General features: G+C 47.8%; 1 protein-coding gene across 1 annotated transcript in view; it reads right to left on the bottom strand.

The window, feature by feature from the left end:
• LOC110468195 (uncharacterized) overlaps positions 1-24,904 on the bottom strand; it is a 53,570-nt gene that overhangs the window by 10,175 nt on the left and 18,491 nt on the right. Inside the window, exons 21-44 of the mRNA XM_085560199.1 lie at positions 24,771-24,863; positions 24,435-24,608; positions 22,573-22,728; positions 22,167-22,287; positions 21,592-21,806; positions 20,827-21,078; positions 20,534-20,725; positions 19,143-19,292; positions 18,926-19,029; positions 18,073-18,290; positions 15,683-15,903; positions 14,267-14,413; positions 13,128-13,292; positions 12,341-12,492; positions 10,967-11,135; positions 10,353-10,461; positions 9,381-9,526; positions 7,109-7,234; positions 5,833-6,012; positions 5,050-5,274; positions 3,903-4,029; positions 3,092-3,291; positions 2,536-2,748; positions 1,568-1,713 (exon numbers count right to left, since the gene is read on the bottom strand). Coding sequence (XP_085416325.1) covers positions 1,568-1,713; positions 2,536-2,748; positions 3,092-3,291; positions 3,903-4,029; positions 5,050-5,274; positions 5,833-6,012; positions 7,109-7,234; positions 9,381-9,526; positions 10,353-10,461; positions 10,967-11,135; positions 12,341-12,492; positions 13,128-13,292; positions 14,267-14,413; positions 15,683-15,903; positions 18,073-18,290; positions 18,926-19,029; positions 19,143-19,292; positions 20,534-20,725; positions 20,827-21,078; positions 21,592-21,806; positions 22,167-22,287; positions 22,573-22,728; positions 24,435-24,608; positions 24,771-24,863 — 4,001 coding nt within the window. The remainder of the gene's footprint in view (positions 1-1,567; positions 1,714-2,535; positions 2,749-3,091; positions 3,292-3,902; positions 4,030-5,049; positions 5,275-5,832; positions 6,013-7,108; positions 7,235-9,380; positions 9,527-10,352; positions 10,462-10,966; positions 11,136-12,340; positions 12,493-13,127; positions 13,293-14,266; positions 14,414-15,682; positions 15,904-18,072; positions 18,291-18,925; positions 19,030-19,142; positions 19,293-20,533; positions 20,726-20,826; positions 21,079-21,591; positions 21,807-22,166; positions 22,288-22,572; positions 22,729-24,434; positions 24,609-24,770; positions 24,864-24,904) is intronic.

The following is a 24,904-nucleotide window of genomic DNA, read 5'->3' as shown; positions in this document are numbered from 1 at the left end:
CTTCAGCTTCAGCTGTGGCATCCCTAAAGTCACCCTCCGTTCCCGCTGCTGTGCCCCAGACATTCCACATAAAGACAATCCGATGTTCCACATAAAGGCAACCAATATTCCATATAAAGACAATCCAACACTCTTCACAAAGGCAATCTAACATTCCTCATAAAGGTAATCCAGCATTCCTCATAAACACAATCCTACATTCCTCATAAAGGCAATCCAACATTCCTCATAAAGGCAATCCAACATTCCTTATAAAGGCAATCCAACATTCCTTATAAAGGCAATCCAATATTACTCATAAACACAATCCAACATTCCTCATAAAGACAATCCAACATTCCACATAAAGACAATCCAATATTCCTCATAAAGGCAATCCAATATTCCTCATAAACACAATCCAACATTCCTCATAAACACAATCCAACATTCCTCATAAACACAATCCAACATTCCCCATAAAGACAATCCAACATTCCCCAAAAAGGCAATCCAACCAGGAAATCACTGAGAAAGCACACTATGGGGATTTTGGAAGGAGTTTTGAATAAGTTAGAGGTGCGACCTCTGAGTTTTTAGATGATGTGATTTATTTTTCTTATCTTCTGCATAGACAGGAAGGGTGAGTTTGGCTCACATCTTCACTGCTTGGTTCTGAAGGTCACAAGACCCCAGTTACAAGACATTTTAAGGATTTATTGACCAATAAAACACTGCCAACAAGGTTATTTATGTTTTGGACCCAATCCTTAAATATTTCTCCTTATGGACTCATGCTACAGTGTGAGCTTTCTTAGCCAATCATGTTATGACACACAAACCTACAGTACTGCATTCTAAACTTGTTGACCTCTATAGCTGCTTTTATTTCTGTATCTTAAATTCTAAAACTCTCAACTTTCTTTTTAAGTTCACATGTCTCTGCTTTAAGCTACAAATCCACATTCTTGCTTCTAGCACCTAAGTTTGGAAGCCTTTTCCAAGGTCCCAGATCAAATCCTGTATTTAGCTCTAAGCTTTGGTTTACAGGTCCACAGTTCTGAGAATTCCCTGCATTTCGGATTCCAACAGCACACAACAATTTCACCTCCCAACCCCTTATGAGGTTCTAATTTTCTTCAGCTGTAAGAAAATATTTGAAAGAGCCAGGGTATAATTTTAAACAGTCTGGATTGCTGTGGAACCCAGGCCAGAAGGGGGTTTTGGACTACAGAAGTTCATTCAAAGAGAGGAAAAAAGTGGCATCATGTGAGATACAAACAAGAATTTTAGTGTCTCCCTTCCCATGGCAGTTCTAAAGAAGAACTTCATATTAAAGAAGGTTTAAATTCCTGCATCTGTCATCCATGTGAGACACTGTGCTGCTCCCACTGCCTGCCATGGAAGGATCCTTTACTTCCATCCCTTGTGCATTTAAATTTGACCTCACAAGATCCTGGTAAAGAAAACCTCCTACAACAAAAGGCCAATAAAACATCTCAAAGATTTGTTTGGCTTAGCTTAAGGCCTGAACACTCCCCCTCTCCTGTACATCACACAACAATTTTGGTTTGGAGCCTGATTTTACCTGAGGTCGGCAATCCTGATCGCTGTTGCTGTCAGAGTCTTTCTTGCCTCTCTCATCATAATAAACATAACCTGCCTGGCAGATGCAGGAGCCATCTGACTGCTGGAAAGCCCTGTTCAGCCCGTGGCAGGTACAGCTGGTGGCACCTGGGAGAAGAGCTTGGATTTAGAGAGGGAATACAGCCTGGAACAACCGTGCTGGCTGGAAGGGAGCAGCTGCTGTGCTCAGAGCTCTTTATCAAATCCCACTGCTCATTTCAGTGACACTGTTGGAGTCTGTGCCCCTCGTCCAGGGCACAGCTGAGCCACAGGACAGCCAGCTGGGGCCAGCCTGCACCAGCACAGCGTGAGAGCATCTCCTGCAGCACCCGTTTAGCCAGAGATGCGGAAAGGCCCAGCTGCTCGTTGGCAGCACGGTTTTGACAAGCCCTCCATTGATTTGTAGATGAAGGCTCTGGATGGGGTAAGGAGCCAGCCAGGCAGGGCTGCCAAGCCCCTCTCTCACACCCCAACAGCCTCAAACCCACCTGACTGGAAACACTGCGGCAGTGCTGCACATACACTAAGTGAGGAATAAGCACACCTTACTTTTCTAGTTTCCATCCAGCCTTATCCTACTTTATCATGCCCTCAGTGCCCATTTTTGGCTCAACAGCACCCCTAGATTTAATACAATCCCCCCAAATCCTGGCTAAAGTGATCTTGGTGAAACTCCACCGCTTTCAAAGCAATGATAGAACAAGAATTAGTAGTGCTGCTCATCTCTCTTTTCCTTTAAGGAGACCAAATCCCCTTGGGTAAGAGTCTAACAGTGAGAATAAGCTTTGGAATTGGAATCCCCCTCCTGGGTGGGACAGGGGAAGAGCAGCTGGGCATGGGCAGCACCCCCAGCTCCAGCAGGATCCCAGGGCTTGTGGAACATCAGGAAACACCAGAGGAGGAAAACTCCACTCCCAGACAGAAACTCACCTGGCCGAGAGGAAGAAGAGCTGCCACAGGGGAAGCAGGCAGCCTGGGCAGGGAGGTGGTTGAAGGTGCCAGCAGGACAGGCCTGGCAGTCCCCTGGGTGCTTGGCAAAGTGGCTGCTGCCGTGGGTGCCCGGGGGACAGGGCAGCGGGGCAGGGGACAGCGCAGGGCAGTAGTGGCCACGGGGACAAGGCTGCTGGAGGTAGCTGTCACTGCCTGGAGAAAGGGGTGGCATTAGGGACCCCTCTCTCTGGGAGAGAGGCAGAGAGCACTTGCTTGTCCTAGTGATCCATCTACGTCCCTCTATATATAGACACGAGTCTATAGAAATACACACATGTGCAGAGCAGCTTTTTCCAGTCTAATTCATATTTAAATATAAATCTCAGTTTTTCTTTCCCCCAGCTCTTCCACTGGCTAAATCCAATAGCAGACCCATGTGACAGCCCACAAGAGGCTTTTATAACTGCAGAGGATTGAGAGCTTTGCCCACACAGAAATCAAAAGTGTCTGCTCCCAATTTAAGCTGCCATTTCTTGCCCCACTCCCCTGAATTTACCTGGTGGGCAGGTGAAGCCAGCTGGGCAGGGCTGGCAGGGCTCTGAGATCAGGGGGTCACTGCGGAAGGTCCCTGCAGCACAGACTCTGCAGAATCTCTCAGCTGAGCCCCTCAGGCCAGGCAGGCTGAGGGCCATGTGCCCTCCTTCGCAGGGCACGGGGTGGGCACTGCCCGGGGGGCAGTAGTATGGGAACACACACCTGCGAGTCAAAACAGGGCAGGGAGAGGGGAGAACACCTCTGAAAACGATTTCTGGATTTGGTGATCAGTGAAAACACAGGGCAAAACTAAAAGTGGTTGTGGGTATTCTCAGTCCAGTCAGAGAGAAAACAAAGGTTTCTAATCAGGCAGTAGCCTGGGAAAGAGTTGGCAAAAAATGTAAATAATTCTTTATCTCTCTTGTTGTTCACATTGTTTATAGCTAAGTTCTGCCACTGAGCATCATTCACTGCACACCAATGGGTTGAGATGTTTTTACTTCAGGACCAATAGAATTGGTCTGGACGAAGCTCTCTATAAAAAGAGCGATATATTTGAAATAAATCAGTTCTACTCTCTCCCTTCTGATCTGGAATCCTTTCATCCTGTCCTGCCTCGACAGCATCAAGTGGTTCTGATGTGATTCCAAGCTGAGCAGAAACCGTAAATCCCCCTTCCTGTTCAATCACCAACCCGTGACTGCAGCCACAGAGATCCCTTTGCTCTGGCAGCATGCACAGGGGTTCTGCTTCAGGTTGGATCCCAGGCACAATTCCCAAAATTGGGGTTTCCAGGAGCTGGGGGCTGGCTGATCCAACCCCCAGGTACTCACAGCTGCTCGGGGCTGGTGTAAGTCCAGGATCCCTGAGGACAGTGGTAGCCAGCAGGACACAGGGGAGGCTCTCCTGTCACAGCACCACAGTAAGAGCCAGGCCTGCAGGGCTTGGGATTTACTGACCCTGGGGGAGAAAAGGGGAACAGCGTTGGTGTGACATTCCCAGAGCAGGGGAATCTGTATCTGGGAGGCAAGGAGGCTTTTCCATAAACTCCCTGTGTTTTCTACAGCTCCCAAAAGGGCACAGAACTGTTGGGAACCTGTGAGTTTGCGGGCCCCAAGTTGGGCAACTCCCTGGGGGCTCCCCTGGCAGGAGAGACCCTCCTGGAGCAGTTCTGTGTCAGGAATCAGAGATGCAATGGACTTTTTCGGTCTTCAGCTTCTGTTTGTTGTTATCTCATCAAAACTTCAGCACACTGTCTGTGCCCAGACCTTGCATGCATGAAAACAGCACAAAAAATGGCCAACAAACTCGTGCTGCAAGGTCTTTTTAAGTCTAATCAAAAACTAAACTACCCAATTAAGAAGTGGCACCTAAATTATTTCCCTTTCTAACCCAATAACTGACCCTAAAGACCCTCAATGCAGATTTTTCTACCTAATTACAAAATACCACCTAAACCCAAGGAGAAAGAGGAAGAAGAGAGAAGAAAGGAACTCGAGACAACACCCTGTATCCTCCATCTTGAACCCATCTATAACATACTAAAAAATCCTAAAACCTAAATTTCTCACCCATGTGACATACTACACTACTCTGCAATCTCTATTTCACATGTTTGTGGTTTCTAGCTTACCTTGAGGCTTTGGAAGTTTTCTCCATGAATGAGGGTCAAAGTCAGTGCTTTCCTGGGAGTCAGAGCACCCCAGGGCAGACAGGAGGATATTCCCCTTGCCCTGGTTTCTCACAGAAACCAATTTATTATTTAGCATGGCATGCTGACACCTCAGTGCCCAGCCCTGCATGAAAATATCTCCTTTTCCAAGCCCACACCACTTCCTTGGCAACCTCAGCTAAACAAAAGCAGGGAGGGCTGGGAGGGATGATGGCCTGGGAGAATGGGATAAGGGCACTGTAAATCCCTGCTGATCCATCACCTGGGTTCAGAAATAAGAGAAATAAGGAGAACAAAGGTGGTGTCACCTGCTGGGCACTCATAGCCAGGTTTGCAGGGTATTCCCTGGGTGTTGGGGAGCCCTGTCTGGGCTGGGTCTGGGCAGTAATATCCGGGTGAGCAGGGATCACACTCTTCCAAGGATTTGGCACCAGGCTGGATCCTGGAAGTGCCAGCTGGGCACAGGAAAGTGTCCCCTTTGCCAGGGCACCAGTACCCAGGAGGACACGGATAATCCTCAAAGCTGGTCAGACCTGTGGGGAAGAGAAGGGAGTGAGGAAAGGGAAAGGGAAAGGGGAAGGGAAAGGGAAAGGGAAAGGGAAAGGGAAAGGGAAAGGGAAAGGGAAAGGGAAAGGGAAAGGGAAAGGGAAAGGGAAAGGGAAAGGGAAAGGGAAAGGGAAAGGAGGATGCGTGGCCAGGGGGAAATTTGGAGAAAAGCTCTTAGGTGGCTGTGAGCAGGAATTCTCCCTCCCTTTCCCTAGCTCACCCAGAGGTGGGAAAAGGAGGGAATTTCATCACCCAGAAGTGGGAAAAGGAAAGTAATTTTGTCACCCAGAGGAAGGAAAAGGAGAGAATTTTGTCACCCAGAGGTTGGAAAAGGAGAGAATTTCATCACCCAGAGGAGGGAACTTTGTCACACAGAAGTGGGAAAAGGAAAGGAATTTTGTCCCCCAGAAGATGGAAAAGAGCTTTGCCCCACACTCACCTGACAAGTGACAGCGGTACCCAGGGGACACTCACCTGGCAGGGGACACTCACCTGGCAGGGGACAGTGGTACCCAGGGGACACTCAGCTGGCAGGGGACACTCACCTGGCAGGGGACAGTGGTACCCCGCTGGGCAGGGCTGGCACTCTGCCCGGCTCCGTGCTCCCGGGTGCCCACGGAAGGTCTGTGGAGGGCATTCCTGAGGGGCCAGGACACTGCTCTGGCCACTGCCATTGCTCCCGAAGCAGTAGTGGCCCAAAGGGCATGGGTGGGCCTTGGAATCCCCTAAAAAAACAGAAAAAGGGGATTTAAGGAACGTCCCCAGTGCCATTGGAGCACTGCTCTGTGTCCTCCCAGCCTCTCTGCCACGTGGCAGCCAGGGATGTCACTGGATCAACAGGTCACTGCCTCTTTTCTCTCACAATTCCACATCTGACAACCAAGCCATGCTCTGGGATGGGGGGAAAATGGGGTGGGATTGGGTAAAATGGGGGGAAAAGGGGCTGGGGTGGGGGAAAATTGAATGGGATTGGAAAAAATGGGAGAAAAAGGGGTTAGGTTGGGATGGCATGTGGGAAAAATGGGGGGAAATGGAGCTGGAATAGGGAAAATGGAATGGGATTGAGAAAAATGAGAAAAAAGGGGATGGGAGTGGGGGAAAAGTGGAAAAAATGAGTCAGAATGGAGGAAAATTTGGGAAAATAGGGCTGGAATGGAGGGAAATGGGATGGGATCTGGAAAAATGGGACAAAAAGGATCTGGGATGAGCAAAAACCGGGAAAAATTGGGAAAAAATGGACTGGAACTGATGCCTTGTACAGGCTAAACTAGAACAGAGCTGGACAGAGCTGAAGAATAAAGCAGGGATTTATTAAAGGATCTCCTCCATGGATCCATCTTGGGCAGCACCAGAGCCCAGCCAGGGCTGCACCCAAGATGAACCAAAATGGGCACAAAATGAACCAAAGATGAACCAAAATGGTCCCAAAATGAACCCAAAATGGTCCCAAAATGCACGAGCGCTCCCGGGGCTCTCCCTGGGATCAGTTCTGCTCCATTGGCACCTTGGAGTTCATTGTCCCATTCCAGCTCCAGCCCATCAGTCCCATCCTGCTTGTTTTTCTCTCTCCAGCCCACGGTGTTTGTGCTCCTGGGCTGAGGTTTGGATCATTTGTCCTTGGTGCCCAGCTGGAGCAGGAATTGTTTTGTGTCCCTGCTCTGTGCACAGAGCTCAGCATCCCCTCATGTGAAGCCCAGACCCACAGCACAAAATGTGAAAAATACAAATCCTAAAACCTGAGGCATCAGCATGGAGGAAAATGGGGCTGGGAAATCAGGGATACACAGAATTTTCCCAAAAAGCCGCTGCCATCTCCCAAACCTGCTTGGCACCATCGGCCTGGGGGGCAGGGCAGGCAATCCTCCCTCCTGCCAGCGCCTGGCAGAGCCCGCAGGGTGTTGGCAGGGCACGGGGCGGGCACCTCAGAGCCCTCCGGGCAGTAGTGACCTGAAAATGGGTCCAAAAGAGAGAAAAGTAAAACGTGCACATCCTCCAGTGGCAAGAAGAGCGAGTCAGAGCCTGCTGCTGCTGCGGAATGAATTTTCACTGCTGTTGGGAAGCCAGGAGCCGTCAAACTCTTCTGGATTGGCAGCAAATTCCAGGTGGCCTTTTTGGTTTGGCACACTTGGGTTCAAAAAAATGCAAAGCTGAGGAAATGGATAACCAATTTCTAATTATCTACAACGATAATAATAATTATTATTTACAATTATATAAAAATATAATATCATATATAAATAATACATAAATAAGTATATATAATATATATTTACATTATATAAAATATAAAATATAAAAATATATATAAATAATAATATATAAATAATTATATAAAACTATATAAAATATTATTTAACTAGATATAATGCAAGATATTATGCATGATAATATGCAATATTATAATTATTACATAACCTATGGATTATATAATAATAATTATTAATTATAAATATAATTATATAATTATTATTCATTATATAATATATAATAGATAATCCATGGATTTTTTTTTTTTTGTCAAGGTTGGGATTAAATCGTGAGATGGTATTCTTGTTTGGATTTAGAGATTTGTTAGATTTTATTTATATTATAGTTTCTTAAACTTAGTCCTACAGTACCCTCTAACAAGTTAGAAATGGAGTTGTATTTATTTCTTTATAAGGTTTTTTAAGGATCAATTGTTTAATTAAGAAATGGTACTTATATTATTTTCTAAAAATTATTTCTAAAAATTATTTTTTATCATTTTAACTTAATAATTAACTACTTCTGTTTTGCAATGTGGATTGTTCAGTTTAATTATATAATACTACTCAAAGTCATGAAGAAGAAGAATTAGTTTTTCTTTTAAAACTTTTATTTGGTTTTATATATATTATTATATTTTAAAGCTTGAAATTTTAAGGTCATATAGTTTTATATTTTTCTTTTTTTATTATTTATTATTAATTATTATTTTATTAGTTTAATTTATTGCTAATTATTATCTTTATATAATATTCATTACTATAATAATAGAATACTTATAACTATTTATTATTAGAATTATGATAATTTTATTATATTTATTATTTTACGTGACATTATTTTGTTATATAATATAGATTTATAGTTTTATTCTGTGGTATAGTATAGTTTTATTAAAACTATTTTAATTATTTTTTTTTAATTTTCTTTACAGCTTTAGGTTAAATGTAGTGGTTTTTTGGGGGATAGTGTGTAATAGCACAGAAAGTTTCAAACTTTCAGCAAGCAGGGTTCCAGCCACTTGGTTAACAGCAATATTCTGAACTGAGATATGAGTGAGATCCTCACGGGCTTTGGCTGGAAATGGGGCTGTGAATTCTGTCACCGTATGTCAGAGTTGGGGCAGCTCTCTGCTGTTCATGGGACAGTTTTTATCTCCCCACAACCAATCCTCTCTCCAGATCTCTTCTGTTCATGGGCTATTAATTATTAATTATCTCCTGTTCATGGCCACTGAGTGTCCTTGCATGGCTGAGAAAATTCCATCATCCATGGGGAGATGCTCTGCCCAGGGGAAGAGCCAAACATTCCTACTTGGATACAATCTGACCTGGGAACAGCACAGCAGCCTTTGCCCCCTGCATTCCCAGGGGAGCAGCTTCCTTCCCCCTTCATTCCCAGAGGAGCAGCTTTCTTCCCCTGCATTCCCAGAGGAGCAGCTTTCTTCCCCCTGCATTCCCAGAGGAGCAGCTTCCTTCCCCCTGCATTCCCAGAGGAGCCCAGGCCCATCTCCCCCAGCCCTGGAGCTCCAAGGAAAACTCCCCCCTTGTGCAGGATCCTGCTCCAGCAAAGCACAGCTGGCACTGCAGGAGGGCTGAGCCCCCCTGGGATGGGGCTGAGCCACCTCCCTGACCCACAGGGGACAGGGCTGCTCTCACTCTGGCAGGGCTTTGTTTTGTACTATTGCATTTGTATTTTTAATTTTCCTAATAAATAACTGCTTTTCCTATTCCCTTATCTTTGCCTGAGAGCCCCTTAATTCAAAATTATAATAATTCAGAGGGAGGGGGTTTGCATTTTCCATTTCAGGGGAGGCTCCTGCCTTCCTTAGCAGACACAGACCTACCTGCAGGACACAGCCCTGCACACACCTGGCCCCAGCGGCACCCGGCCAGGAAGCGCCAGGAGAAGGGGAGGCCTTGGGGAGCAGCCTGAGAGCTCCCAGCCAGGCAGAAATATCCTGCAGCACATTTCCCTTCCAGCTTTCCGTGCCTGGAGCAGAGAGGAAAACAATAATTTGTGTATTCTGAGCTGCTGCTGCTGGTTTGGTGCAAAAACAGGGTATTGATACTGGGAACTCTGCAGGGCTTGTAGTGAAAAATAGCTTCTGATATGAGAGAGAAAATAGACACATTTTTCCACTTAAAAAACCATGTAAATGCACTAGCTTCTGCTTTAAAACTTCTATTTGCTTTATGTATATTACTGTATTCTAAAACTTTAAATTCTAAGTTTTCTGCTATGTGATATTACATGCTTCTATTCAAGCTATACACTCTTAATCTTAGTTCTATTACTCAATTTTGAAAGCTTTTTCTATGGCTTCAGGTTAAATGTGGTGCTCTCTTGAGGGTTACTGTTTGTTAGCACAAAATTCTCAGTATTCTAAATAACTAGGGCTCCAACAGATGGCTAAAGTGAGCCAGTTCAAATTCCATGAACATGGCACATTGCTGCAGATGGAATTGTGGGTGATTTTCCACCAGGCTGGACTTTCTGCATTACTCCCATGATTTCATACATTTGAAAACAGACAAAATTGTGAGAATAATTAAACAAATAATAAATAAATAAATTAGCAAATAGACACCTATTTCAGGTGTTTCTTTGTACCACAACAATGATGCCAGACTGCTTTTGCCTCCCAGAATTCCCAGATCCAATGCCTCTGTACCCAGCTCTGTGGCTAAGCTTATATTTCTTTTCTTTGAGTGAAAGAAATGCAGGAGAGGAGCCAGAAAGAATTTTCCTAGCATGAAACAAGGATGTCAAACTGCTCCAGAGGAAGGGAAAACATGCCAGGGTGAAAAATCCTAACCTGCAGTAGTGGCCAGGGAGGCAAGGCAAGCATTCCTTCTCATTCCAGAGGCCAGTCACGTTTTCAGGAGTGAAGGTGCCCTCAGGACAGGTGAGAGGATCTCGTGTCCCTAAAAAGGAGAGCACAGACCCAAAAATAAACTTCATTAAGAGTGCTGAGGTGTGACAGGGCTCTCAAGCTGTAACAAGTGACTCCCAGGTGGCCACTGTGCCACAGGGACTCATTGCCACCTCCTCATCACCTGGCCTGGGGGAGACACTCAGGATTGCACATCTTTGGGGTCACAAGCAAGCACAGGACCTTGGCAAGTGCCAGAGTGTCGCTACAGGACACATGAAAGCACAACGGGAGCCACCTGCTATTTGCAAGGTGAAGAAGAAGGTTTATTTTTCTGACTCCGACTTTTATACTTTTCCAAAGGTGACAGTGGATTGGAGAGTGAATGGGCCACCTCTCCAAAGACATTGGACAAAGCACCAGTACATAAAGTTTCTCCACCCCCATAAAAGAATGCAAACAATATGTTTATAGAAATTGTGTGGGAAAGTCTTCTAACGGAATGTAAACTCAGAAGGCTTTAGAAAATCTTAAGAATCAGGGTGACACCAGAGTACCTGGGGGACAGTAGGAGTGAGGTGGGCAGCTCCTGGGATCCCCTGTCACCAGCTCCTGGCAGTAGAATCCTCTCTGGCATGGGATGCAGGAGGCAGAGCCCGTGGCTGGCTGGTACTGCCCGGCAGGGCACGGCCTCGGGAGGGCTGTCCCTGAGCCACAGAAGTGACCCTGGCCAGGACACAGAAGGGAGAGCATTTCATGGAGAGGGTGATGCCTTCTAAGGGTACCTAAAGACAGAGGCCAGGCTAAATGCAGAAAATAAAAAGCAGTTCTGTTTATTGGAGGGAATTAAGGTCCATTTAGGGCAGACAAAACCCACCCAAAAATGGACAACCGGTCACAGCTTTTCACCCTTTTATAAGTTTATTTCATTTGCATACTGGGGGTGAATCTGCCAATTCCAGCTTCAGCTAATGATGTCATTTAGCCCAAGTTTGCTCCCCCAACTCACTTTTGTTTCCATCTCTGGCCTGAGGCAGTGAGGTGTTCTTGATTGCCAGGCCTGGAGAGGAATTGTTGTTTCTGCCCAAAATGGGGAAGCAGCAGCTCAGACTGGATATGGGGTTTAGAGTTACACACTAAAGAACTGCAGGATTGGATTACAAATAGATGGAAAATAGAAAAGCTAAAATCCTAAGGCATCATTCTCCCTAACAAAGCCTCTTCCTTGTTGAGTTTCTATTTGAGATATCTACTAACAGTATCTAACAGCACTAAATATCTAACAACAGTAAATATCTGCCAAAGTTAGGGGCTGTATAAATCCCAGAATCACCCAAACCTCTGTGTGGATGTGACCAATGTTTCAGTCAGCTGTGGGTGACCCTTTGCCACTGTGGGACGTGCAGAGTATGGATATTTCGGAAGGAATTTTGAATGACTTAATGATGGGACCTCTGAGTTTTTAGGTTATGTGATTTATTTTTTTTTTTATTTTCTACACAAGCAGGAAGGGTGAGTTCAGCTCACATCTTCACTGCTTGGTTCAGAAGGTTACAAGATCCCTAGTTACAAGATCTTTTAAGAATTTATTGACCAATAAAACACTGCTAACAAGGATATTTATGTTCTTGACCCAATCCTTAAATATTTCATATTATGGACTCATGCCACAGTGTGAGCTTTCTTAGCCAATCATGATGCACAAACCTACAGTACTGCATTCTAAACTTGTTTACATTTACTTAGTTTAATGTGTCTCTCCTTTAAACTATAACTCCACATTCTCACTTCTAGCACCTAAGTTTGGAAGCCTTTTCCAAGGTTTCAGATCAAATCCTGTTTCAGATCAAATTCTGAGAATTCCCTGCATTTCAGATTGCACTGAGCCCTGCCCAGAGCTGCCAAGTCCCCGTGCCAGCCCCAAGCAGTACCTTGGGGCACAGGAACGCCGTGGGGCTGACGGAGCTGAAGTTTGCTGGGCAGTAAAAGCCCTCGGAGCAAGGTCCTGTGGGAGAGCTCAGCCCCGCGCTGGCACAGAAAGCCCCGGGGTAGCAGGGCACGCAGCTGTCCTGGGAGCCACCTCCTGAGGGGACACAAACACGGCTCTGGGACAGCACCCAGCGCACTCCCAGCACCAGCAGCGCTTGTTTGAACTGGTAACGGGGCCACCATCACTGGTAACACGTGGCCACTGACCTCAGGGGCAGCTGGTCACCACGGAAGTCCCCACAGGACAAAGCCGTGGGAGAAGTCAGACCACTGTGGTCACCACTGAAGCCCCCACAAGAAAAACCCATGGGGGAAGTCACTCTCACCACTGTGGTCATCACTGAAGTCCCCACAGGACAAACCCATAGGGGAGGTCACTGTCACCACTGTGGTCACCACTCAAGTCCCCAGAGGACAAACCCATAGAAGTCACTCTCCCCACTGTGGTCACCACTCAAGTCCCCACAGGACAAAGCTGTGGGAGAAGTCACTGTCACTACTGTGGTCATCACTGAAGTCCCCACAAGACAAACCCATAGGAGAAGTCACGGTCACCACTGTAGTCACCACTCAAGTCCCCAGAGGACAAAGCCATGGGAGAAGCCACTCTGCCCACTGTGGTCACCACTGAAGTCCCCACAGGACAAACCCATAGGAGAAGTCACGGTCACCACTGTGGTCACCACTGAAGTCCCCACAGGACAAACCCGTAGGGGAGGTCACACTCACCAGTGGCATTGTTGAGGGTCCCAGGTGGGCAAGGGACTGGGAAAGGAGTTCCCCGTGGGCAGTAGTGCCCCAGAGGGCAGGGCCCGCTGAGAGGGAAGCCGGCTGTCCCACGCGGGGTGGCGTCAGTGGCTCCTCCGTGACAGAAGTACCCGGCCGAGCACAGCCCTGAGGGGCACAGAGGGAGGCAGCCACCACCCACAGCAGCTCCTCACACCTCAGCAACAGCAGAGAGCTCCGAGAGAAGCCAGAGCCCATCCTTGTCCTGGGTTATCCCTGCTGATGGCCTGTGCTGGTCACCTTTCCTTGCCTTTCCTCCTCCCATCAACCCTTGGCCTCCGTCCCTTTCTTGGCTGGCACTGACCTCACTGCGTGTTTGCTCATTTATCTCCTCTAACTGCTTCCCTAAACTCTGATTCCTCTGGGAAGAATTCTGCCTCTCTTCTTTCCAGGTATCCAGCCTGGAGTTTTGGCCCAGGGACAATTACTCTGTGCATAAATAGCAGGGGAAGGATTTTGCAGGACAGAAAGAGCAGAGATAAAACGTTAAAGCAAAGGAAGAGAAAACAGAAGAGAAAAACTAAGGGAGAGAAGGAAAAGTGATGCAGTAACAGAAATAACTGTTAAATAAAAATAATAATAAAACAAAATAATTGTATAATAATAATCATAATATAGTAATAATAATAATAACAACAAACATATATATGAGTATTAAAATATATAAATAATTATATATGATGTAGATATTAATATATTATAATAATTATTAAATTATATAAGATAATTATTATAATATATAATTTTTAATAGTAATAAAACCAAATAAAATAGTAAGTAATAGTATGTAATAATAAACCAAGAAAATGTTAAAATATAATTATATAATAATAAAAATATGATTATAAATATAATTAAATAACAATAAATAATAGCAATACAACCAAATAAAATAATAGTAAAACCAAAATAAATGCTCGGTGAGAAGAATGAAAGAGAGAAAAAGAAGAGACTGATAAGCACAGCTGCAGGGTGCCCTGCAATAGCCTTTACCCTGTTCATGGAGATGTTTCCCATTTCCCCACATCCTCCAGCCCCAGCCTCCCCCGTGCTGGGGCAGCTCTGGTGTCCCCCGGACTCACCATCAGGCTCCCAGTTGGCCTCTCCCCTGCAGTACCTGCCCACGGGGCACTGCCTGCAGGCCGTGGGTGCCAGTGCCCCCTCCACGGGGCTGAGTGTCCCCTCGGGACAGGGCACAGGGACAGCAGTGCGGCCTGGGCAGAAGTACCCTGTGATGGAGAGGGCCAGGAATGTCACATTTAGTACAGCATTATAAAATAACAGCCTTGTTTCCCTTGTGAAATCACACCGAATCACACTGATGAACCAGGCTGGAAGAGACCTTCAGGATCATCGAGTCCAGCCCAGCCCAGCACCTCAACCCAACCCTGGCACCCAGTGCCACATCCAGGCTTGTTTTAAACACACCCAGGGATGGAGACTCCACCACTTCCCTGGGCAGCCATTCCAGAACTTTATCACCTTTCTGTAAAAAACCTTTTCCTAATATCCAGCCTGTATTTCCCTTGGTGCAGCTTGAGACTGTGTTCTGTCATTCTGTCAGTTCCTGGAGAAAGAGCCCAACCCCACCTGAGCACAGCCACCTTCCAGGGAGTTCAGAGAGTGACAAGGTCACCCCTGAGTCTCCTTTTCTCCAGGCTGAGCACCCCCAGATCCCTCAGGGGTTCCTCACAGGGTTTGTGTTCCCAGCCCCTCTCCAGCCTCCTGGATGTGCTCGAGTGTCCCAAGGTTCTTCCCAAACTGAGGGGCCAGAGCTGGGCACAGCACTCGAGGTGTGCCCCCACCAGTGGGACAGTGACCTCCCTGCTCCTGCTGGCCACACCATTCCTGGTCCAGGCCAGGAGCCACTGGCCTTCTTGGCCACCAGGGCACACTGCTGGCTCATGTTCAGTGCCCCCAGGTCCCTTTCTGTCTGGGCACTGTCCAGCCACACCAGCCCCAGCCTATATCAGTGCAGGAGGTTATTGTGGCCAAAATGCAGGACTGGGCACTTGGATTTATTAAACTCCATTTTATTGCACTCTTCCCATCCATCTAATCATTAAATCATGGCTCAGGCCTGCTATTTTGGCTAAGTACAGCTAACAGCTAGCCTGATAAGTTCCTGTAAAAAAAGAATCTGCACCTGTGTCAAGAAAGACTTCTACCCATGTGAAACATCTTCTGTTTAGCAGGCAAGAATGTAAATGTGGTTAGAGAGGAAAGTTTTTGACAGACACTGACTCTAGCAGCTACTAATCAATGAACTGAGCTGCAATAAGTTACTAGCCAATTAAACACGATGCCTTTAGAAAACCATAGAAATACGAGCTGTGAAAAATAAAAGGGGGCTATTGTGCATGAAGAAATAAGTATCTTGCCATCTTTACAGCAACAAGGGGAGAAGGGAAATGCTGGGCTGCTTCAACCAGCAGCAAAGCCCCGATTCCCTGAGCAGAGAGAGGAATCCCCCAGGCCCCTGCCACACCCATGCTCACCTCTGGGGCAGGTGAGGGGCTGCACGGTGCCAGCAGTGCCACAGGACATCCCAGCCGGGCAGGGCAGGCAGGCGCTGGCTCCGGGCACGGGGCTGAAGGTGCCAGGCTCACAGGGCAGCTCCAGCCCTGAGCCCGCCGGGCAGTAGGAACCACTGGGGCATCTGTATCCATGGATGCCATCCGAAGGGCAGGGAGCAGAGTTTCCTTCCAGGCAAACATAGCTGGATAGAGAGGGAGAGAGAGAGAGAGAGAGAGAGAGAGAATGCACCTGTGTGGATATTCTCAGTTCAGTCAGAGAGAAAACTGAGAGTTTCTAACCAGGCAGAATCCTGGGAAACAGGTGGGAAAGAATGTAAATAATTCTTTATCTCTCTTGTTGCTCACGTTGTTTATAGATAAGTTCTGCCACTGAGCGTCATTCACTGCACACCAATGGTGAGAGATGTTGAGGGGCTGCACTTTCATGGGGGCGCTGGCATTGTGCCAGTGTCAAACCATGACATATGTTTTTACTCTGGGGCCAATGGAATTGGTCTGGATGATGCTCTCTATAAAAGAACGATATATTTGAAATAAATCAGAGTTCTACTCTCAAGCCTTCTGAGGTAGAGTTCTTTCATACTGTCCTGCCTCAGGAACAGGGAACTCTGCTCATGGGTGACACTGTTGAGGCAGGACAGGAATGAACAGACTCTGCTCAGAAGGCTTTTGAGGGTAAAACTCTGATTTATTTCAAAATGCATCGTTCTTTATGCAGAGCTTCGTCCAGGCTAATTCCATTGGTCCCGAAGTGAAAACAACTCAACCCATTGGTGCACAGTGCTTGACGCACAGTGATAGAACTTTACTATAAACAATGTGAACAACAAGGAGATAAAACCTCTTATTTGCATTCTTTTCCAACTCTTTCCCAGGCTTCTGCCTGGTTAGAAACTCTCTAATTCTCTCTAACTCTTCTGCCTGGTTAGAAACCCTCTCTTTGACTGAATCTGAGACCGACACATGGGTGATGCTGGGGGAGGCACACAAAGAGCCAGCCCTGGAAAATACAGCTTGGTTCAGCTGTGCCAGCAGCTTTCCCCCACTCCATGCCCTGAAAACTTCAGGATTTTACACCAGGCTGCCTGATAAAGTGTTCTCATTCTGGAAAAAAAAGCTGTTGAAAATGAAAATATTTTTACTTCAAAACACAGGGCCCAGGTTCAGTCCCTGGTGGCTTTTTTATCCCCAGTGCTCTCTTCCCTCCACCACTTCCAGCCCCTCACAAAAAGCAAAGATGAAGAAATTCAGAAACCATGATGGTTCTAAAAGCTGAGCAACAAGGAAATGAGAGCTGTGATCCCATCACAGACAAGGATTCAAGCAATGGATTTCTGGAGAAGAAAAATTCCCACTCCTGAAGGCAAAGGACTGAGTGTGAAAGGAACAGCACTGGATGAAAACCAGAAAAGCAGCATTTTTTTTTTTTTGCCTGGAAACAAGACCAGTTCCACTGAGCAGGAGGTTCTGAGGAGTGATGGATGCTGTGTGATAAAGGTGCTGAAAAGCACCAAACTGCTCCTTATTGAGGGACACAGATTTTGGAAGTCAAGGATCATTTATGATTTATAATTTATGTTTCATTACCATCCAGCTCACCAAATCTTGATCATTACTGTTACAGCTAGGCTGCAATAACTTCTAGGGTTAAAGGAACTTTTGGGAAGTCTTAACTTTTAGGGTTAAAGGAAATTTTGAGAAAGTTCAATAATGACAGTTCAAATCCCTCATAGTCTCAAGAATATTTATTTCCTGTCCTTTTCAATGTAGCACTCCTATTCTCAGCTTAGTTTCAACTTCTAAACAAATTTCATTGTGATTTTCTCTGCTCCAATCGCGAGCCAGCTGCTGCTGGAAATCTCATAAAATCTCATTACACTGCACTGAAATCACTTCTAAGGCTCTCTTGCACTTATAAAATAAATCAAATTTCTGTATCTTCTTGCTCTGAGGCTCATGAGATGGACAGACACTGCTCAGGGCATTGTGCCTGGGCTGGAATAGTGCCTTGTCCCTGCTTCTTGCACCACCTTGTGGGAGAAGAGGACTCAGGATGGGAAAAAAAAAGGTTAAATTCCCAGCAAGGGTGATTATGGGGCTAAATAAGGGATTTGCAGCAGCAATGTATTTATAATAATGACTTTTTTTCACTGAAAAGAGAGAAAAAATATTTATAAGAATGACAGGGAAATGTGAAGGGAACAGGAATGCCTCTGAAACACCGACAGGGAGATGCCACATCCCAACCAAAGGACTGAGAACAAGCCCAGGAGCTGGAAATTCGTGTGCCCCTTGATTACAACACACAGCAAGGCTGCGTTTGGTCACTGCCCGGTGACAGTGCCACTCACCCTGGGTCACACAGCGATGTCTGGGCCAGCTCAGCCAGCCCTGGGCCACTGCAGACCCTCCCCGCTGGGCAGGGCTGGCACTGCTCCTCTGCCCCCAGGCCCAGGGCGCTGGACAGGGAGCCGGGGGGACACGGCACGGGGTGCCCGCTGCCACGGGGACAGAAGTGGCCCACGGGGCAGATGTCATTGCCAGGCAGGGCAGGGCTGGAGGATTCCACCTGGGTGAGGAAAACACAGGGGAAATGTTACCAGGAGGAGATTTGGCACAGTGGGCACAGAGAGAGGTGCTGAGCAGGGCACAGAGGGGCTGAGTCCTGCAGATTTGAAACCAAACAAAGAGCACTGGCATGAGAAGGGTCCTGGCTCCTGAAGTGGGGTTATTCTATCCCTGAAAATATTAAAATATGCAAATGTTTTACTTCAAAACACAGGGTGCAGGTGCGTATCTTGGAGGAGATCTCAGAGCCCATGCTCCAGTGCAATGTAGAAATTAAAGCCTGGCCAAAATTTATCCATGGGCAGCCAGGTATTCCAGCAGGCATCAGGAGCAGCATATTGCTGCAGCTGAGGGAGCAGAAATGCTTGGAAAGCATCCCACCAGCAGCCAGGAGACCTGGTCCCACCAGCAGCCTGTAGAGTGTTAGAGGTCATTGCTGGTCCCACCAGCAGCCTGGAGGTTGTCACAGGTCATTGTTGGCCCCACCAGCAGCCAGGACATTGTCACAGGTCATTGCTGGTCCCACCAGCAGACATGACATGTCACAGGTCATTGCTGGCCCCACCAGCAGCCTGGAGTGTCACAGGCCAGTGCTGGCCCAAGGTCACTGCTTTGCTGCTGCTGCCTGGCACTCACCCTGTGCTTGAAGGGGGCTGGGCTGGTGGCTCCCCTGGCACAGTGATAACCTGGGTAACAGAACCCAGAGGGCTGGGATAGCCCTGGAGCTGAGCAATACATCCCTGAAACAGAGAACATGGCAGGGCAGAGGCTGCACAGAGCAGCACACGGCCTCTTTTCAGTCAGGTGAAAAGAAAAACCATTTGCACATTCCCGGTGCCCAGTCCCCTCTCACCTGCGGGGCAGGGCTCGCAGTCAGCCTCGCTGGTGGCACCAGGCCTGGGGCCAAAGGTGCCCTTGGGACAGGGATGCTCCGTGCTGAAGGTGGTCCCTGGCAGGCAGAAGTGGCCAGCAGGGCACAGCTCAGGAGTTTGTGTTCCAGGACCTGGGACAAGAGGGGAGAAGCTTGCTCGGGAGGGATGGTGATAGGTAAGGACATTCTCCATCAGCAGAAATGTTGCTCTGTTTTTTTGAGAGTTTTAAAGTTCTTCCAAAAGTTCTTATGCCTTCTGATATTTACATATTTTAATTGAGTTTTCTAATTCATGTTCATGTAAATAATGAATGTTTTGCATTGGAGAGAATTGATGGACTGTTGGTTTGATCAGTGTGGTTGGAGAGGTGGCAATTTCATCCTCCAGTCCACTGTCACTTTTGCTATTGTATATATACTGTAGTCAGAAAATAAAGTTGGCTTTTTTGGGTTCTTTTTCTTTCCTTTTACATCTAGCCTGCCTCTGTGAGTTGTTTTGTGTTGCAGTGTAACACAGGAGCAGCCTCCCTCCCCTGCTGGTGCAGGCAGACACAGGGCATAGGGAAAGCAGATCTCATGGGGCAGGAGGATTCCTGTGGATGGCAGTGGGGTCTGGCAGGTGATGAGACAGGACATGGTCCTTCAGAACTGCCCTTGCCTAGATCAGAGACAATGGAAACCCAAAATAATGATCTCCTTCCTCATACCCCTCTACCAAGCATCAGAAAGTACCAGTTCTCTAAAGTTCAGCCTCAGAAAAAGAGCATTTTACCACCCAGGTGAGTCAGTCCTGAATTAAATGCCTGGGGAAAAAACAAAGGCTTCCATTAAAAACATCAGCTGGGCTTCTGAGGCTCCAGCTCTGCTAAAACTCACATTAGCTCAGTCAAGTAATTCCTTCCCTGTTGCTTCAGCTGCTCAGCTGAGAAAGAAAAAGCCCAGGAAGGTGATGGGTGAATTTGTCACAGCAAGCACAGAGATCTCGGTACTGGGAGCAGCAGATAAATCTTGGGCTGGCAGATGGTGAGCAGCTCTGAGCAGGAGCAGCTCTGGCTCGTGGCCAGAGCAAGAGCTCCCTGGCAGGAATATTTGCTTCCCTGCGAGGCCAGAGCCATGTCAGCCATGCACAGGAGGTGCAGAGGAGGTTTAACAGCAAACAAGGAGATCTGCATGACCCGAGGCTGCTCCCGAGAACCCAACAGGAGTTCTGGAATTAAAATGATGTGGGGTGTTTCTGCTTGGTGCTAGAAACCATCACTGACTAAAAGTGACATGGGGCACTTGGTTTGTTCTCGCTGTAGCCAAAGCTGTCCGAAATGGAGCTGTGGTGGGGGATTTTCTTTCCTCACTCTGTAACCCCTGCACATCCTCACCGCTGCAGGAGTGTCCAGCTGGGCAGAGCTGACAGTCTGCTGCGTGCCCTTTCCCGCTGACAGGGCTGAAGCTTCCAGGGCTGCAGGGAATTGGGAATTCAGAGCCCTCAGGGCAGTAGAAGCCAGCAGGGCAGTGCCTGTGGTCTGGCTGTGTGGAGCCAGGATCACAGAAATACCCAGCATAACATGGTCCTGCAAGAGAGAAAAGCATCAGCATTAGGTTTGAAACCAGAAAACATAAAAAATATCCAAACTGGGAGAGAAAAAGGATACTGGACACGTGCAATACACACCAGAAACAGCAGCCAGACCTTCTCCTTGGCAGAACTTCCCAGCAGGACAGGGCAGGCAGGAGTTCTGGGAAGCCATCCCAGACTGGGGCAGGACGGTGCCGCGGGGACAGGGCTGGGGCTGGGGGCTCCCTGCGGGGCAGAAATGCCCTGCTGGGCACAGACCCCCCGTGCCATCGCCCACAGGGCCGGGCACACGCGCCTGGGCACTGCAGAAATGCCCGGGCCAGCACGGGCCGCTCGGGGCGGAGAGTCCTAAAGGCAACGAGCAGCACGTCAGATGAGCCAGAGGCACCCTAGAAATCCTCCCAGAATTTTGGGATTAAAGCAACCACACCAGCCTGGTCACCACAAGGATCCCCAAGCCTCCTGATCAGTCAGGAACTCTGTTAAAAGCTCAATCTGTACTCTCAATATTTACTCACGCTACTGATGAGCAGAGGGCTAAAAGCCCAAATTGTTTCCTAAATCACCATTTTAGAGGAGGCTGATCATTATGAGCCTCTCTACTGAGAGACAAACCCAAATGAAAGCCCCCAGGCTTCTTGATTTCTGGTTTCATAAGCTCTGCTAGAACTAAACCACCTCGATCTGCCTTTAATTTGAGTTTCAAAAGATGGTTTGCAAAAAACCCTTTAAAATCTGCTCAAGGGTCCCAGAAATCACTGCAAACGCTCCGTAACATTTGGATGAAGTGCACAGAACACTTCCCTCACCCCCAGACCCAAAGCAGATGAGGATTTGGTTTAACCCACACACAATTCCCACCTGCCCTGGCACAGAATGTGCCCCCAGGACAAGGCTTGCAGTCCCTGGGGTCTGCCAGGCCGGGCTGGTGGCTGTAGGTGCCCTCTGGACACGGGTACTGGTTGGCAGCCCTTGTTCCTGGCGGGCAGAAATGTCCTGCTGGGCATTCCCGGGCTTTGGCCACGCCATGGATGTTCTGCTGGACATCACCTGGGTGTTCTTGTGGGGCACAGAACCTGCCAAAAAACCCCAGCGCTTGTGCTTGCCCTCTGTTGTGCCAGAGAGGAAATCTTGGTGCACAGCAGTGACCACACAATGAAAGGGAAGGAAATTCCTTGGAAAAACCAAGGGAGAGCTCAGGTGTGACCTGCCAGGATCACCCTGCCCATCCCAGCAGGCAGAACTGCCAGGAGGGATTCCCTGGGATTATTTTGTGGTGCAGAAAATGGCACAGCGAAGGGAAAGGTGAAAACAGAAACAGCAGAACCATTCTTGTATATCAAAGTGTGCCTTGTACATCAAACACAGAGCAGCCTGAGGCAGAGGGGAACACTCCTGAAAGCATCAAGAGGAAGGAGCAAATCCATGTCACTCACATTCCTGCTGGGCATGTTTCACACTGGCCTTTCCCAGCCTGCTCCTGGTATTCTCCAGGGGGACAGGGCACAGGCTCTGGGCTGCCAGGGGGGCAGTAGTGACCCACAGGACACAAATAATCTGGGAGTAAAACAAGAAATACCCCTGTGGTGAAAACATTTTAATTTTTTCAGCTTTTTTTTTTTTTTTTTTTTTTTTTTTTTTTTGCTTGATAAGATCCCCTATTTTTCATACTTGCTACTATTACCCAAGAAGTTAATAATTTAATTTTTTTGTGTTAATCGGAATAATTTTTGGAACATCCCACATCAATACTCATTTCTAAACCATAACAAAGGTCCGATTTTAAACTGATCTTGCTGCTGGAACACCCGTAGGTGAAGAATGAGCCCAAAGAATTCCTACCTGGGTGCTGGTCTGACACGGAGCCTGCAGGGCAAAACCATCCTTCCTCACACAGCCCCTGCGGGGAGCCGGAGCCCTGCTGGGGGCAGGACCAGCCCGGCGAGCAGGGCTGGCAGTCCTGAGCCGAGCGGCCACCAGGATGAGGCAAGAAGGAGCCTGATGAGAAAAAAAACCCATCAAAAATCACATTATTGCATCCTCACACGCCCTGCTGGAAGTGGCTGTGGGGGAATTATCTGGATCTCAAAGCAGCAGGAACTTTCTGGCTGCACTTGGCCCAGAAGATGCAGGAGGATGCTGGTTTAGGAAGGAATTCCCAAAATCCCAGCACTCCTTGGGATGAGAGCTTCATATCAGAGGGTCCTGGCTGCTCCTGAGTGCTGAGGTGAATTTCTTTTTATTTCTGACTGAGCAGTGCAATCCCCTGCTAATACAAGTATAGATTTGATGTTCCACAGCCTCGTAATTTGTCGCTGTTGAGGCAGGGAAGGGAATGAAGAGACTCCATCTTCAGAAGGCAAGGAAAGATCTTTATTCAAAAGCACCTCTCTCTTTTATAGAGAACATCATGAACATTAATTCCTTTGGTCTTAAAGTAAAAACATTTCACCTGAGTGGGGCACTGGGCTCAGGTCAGTGTGGTAGAACATATCTATAAACAATATGAATGGAAAGCAAGATAATTGATTACATTCCTCCCGGACTTTTTCCCAGGCGTAGCCTGGCAGAAATCTTTCTATTTTTCTCTCTGACTGAACTCAGACTATCCAGAGTATTTAATTAACCTTTTGTCTCATTAGTGATGCTGCTAATGATGTCTCCCTGTGCAGGGGGGCGCAGAGGCTGGGTGACCTGTCCTTCAGGAGGGTTCAGCAGGACCTTCCCTCCCCACCAGCAGCTCCAGGGCAGTGCAGCCACTCCTGTCTGAGTGAGGGCTGAGTTCTACTGCAGCAGCACTGCGTGAGGGGCTGAATTCCTGTGCTGAGAGCAGCTTTTCCCTGGGGAGCACAGGAAAGCTTCAGAACAGCCTGAGAAGGGGCTGCAGAGCCTCAGCTGTGCCGGAGCTCACCCTGGCTCAGGGGTGGTTCTGTGTGGTGGAAAAGTCTCTCCTCCAACCCGAGCTCCCAAAGAAAGGCTCAGCAGTCTCTGTTGTTGGGTCTCAAGGCAGTTCATTGCAAGTTATCTAAAAGATTTTCTTCTCAGGCTACTGTGGTTTGCTCACAGCTCAGGCAGAGGCACACACACACCCTGACATCCTCTCTGACCCCGACTGCTTCTCTCCCCACCAGGGCTGCTGCTGTCTTTTATATGGTACATTATGTGTTACATGGTTACAGTTTTCCCAATGCCTATTACCTATATTAAATGGTGATTTTCTATCTTTTATATGGGACATTACGTGTTACATGGTTACAGTTTTTCCCCAATGCCTATTACCTATATTAAATGGTGCTTTTCTACTCTAAACCAATCTGTGAGTGCCAACATCACCAAGAACATGGAGGTGAGGAAGAAGAAAGAGGGAGGACAGGGCAGGCCCAAATCCCAAATCCATCTTAAACCCTCTGACCCCCATGTACAAAACCAAACCCCCCTGTACAGCACTCAAAAATTCTTCCCTCTATTTGTAACTACTTCTACTCTAATATCTAAACTTTTGTGACTTCTTGTTCTTCCTGCAAGGTTGGTAACTCATTCCATGGCTCAAACCCAAAATCACAGCTGTTTCCAGCTGCCTGCCAGGGTCTCAAATCTGATCTGGACCCGGCACATTCAAAAATGTCTGAGGGACATTTTGAGTTCCGACAAGCTGGGCTCTGGGGAGGGAAATGCCAGCAGGGACCAGCTGCCACCAAACCTACCTGGGGGACACGGAGATGGGGAGTAGCTCCCTGCAGGACAGAAGTGGCCGTGGGGACAGATGTCTCCCACCGCTCCATCCCTGGGCTGTGGCGTTGTGGAGCCTCCCGTGCAGTAGAACCCGGCCTCGCAGGGCCCAGATGGAGCTGCCAGCTCTGGGCTGGCACAGAACCAACCTGGGGCACGGGGCAGAAACAGGAGCAGCTTTTGGAGACAGCAGGAGCAGCCCCAGCACAAGGCTGGGATCACCCGGGGGTCTCGGCAGGAAGGGAAAGGGGATGCAGGCACCAAAAATCGAACTCAAAAAATGTGTGCTGGAAGAAAGACTCAGCTCCTACCTGGAGGGCAGGGAAGAGGAAGGGATGACCCAGCAGGACAAAAGGTTCCTGCTTGGCACAACCCAACAGATCCTGGAGCTGGAGCTGCCTTTCCTGTGAATGGAAAAGACACAGAGTGAGCTGAAACAGCAGAA

This window comes from Lonchura striata, chromosome 24, assembly GCF_050655825.1.
Source record: "Lonchura striata isolate lonStrDom1 chromosome 24, ASM5065582v1, whole genome shotgun sequence".
Taxonomy (NCBI): domain Eukaryota; kingdom Metazoa; phylum Chordata; class Aves; order Passeriformes; family Estrildidae; genus Lonchura; species Lonchura striata.
This window is presented reverse-complemented; position numbering and strand designations above follow the sequence as displayed.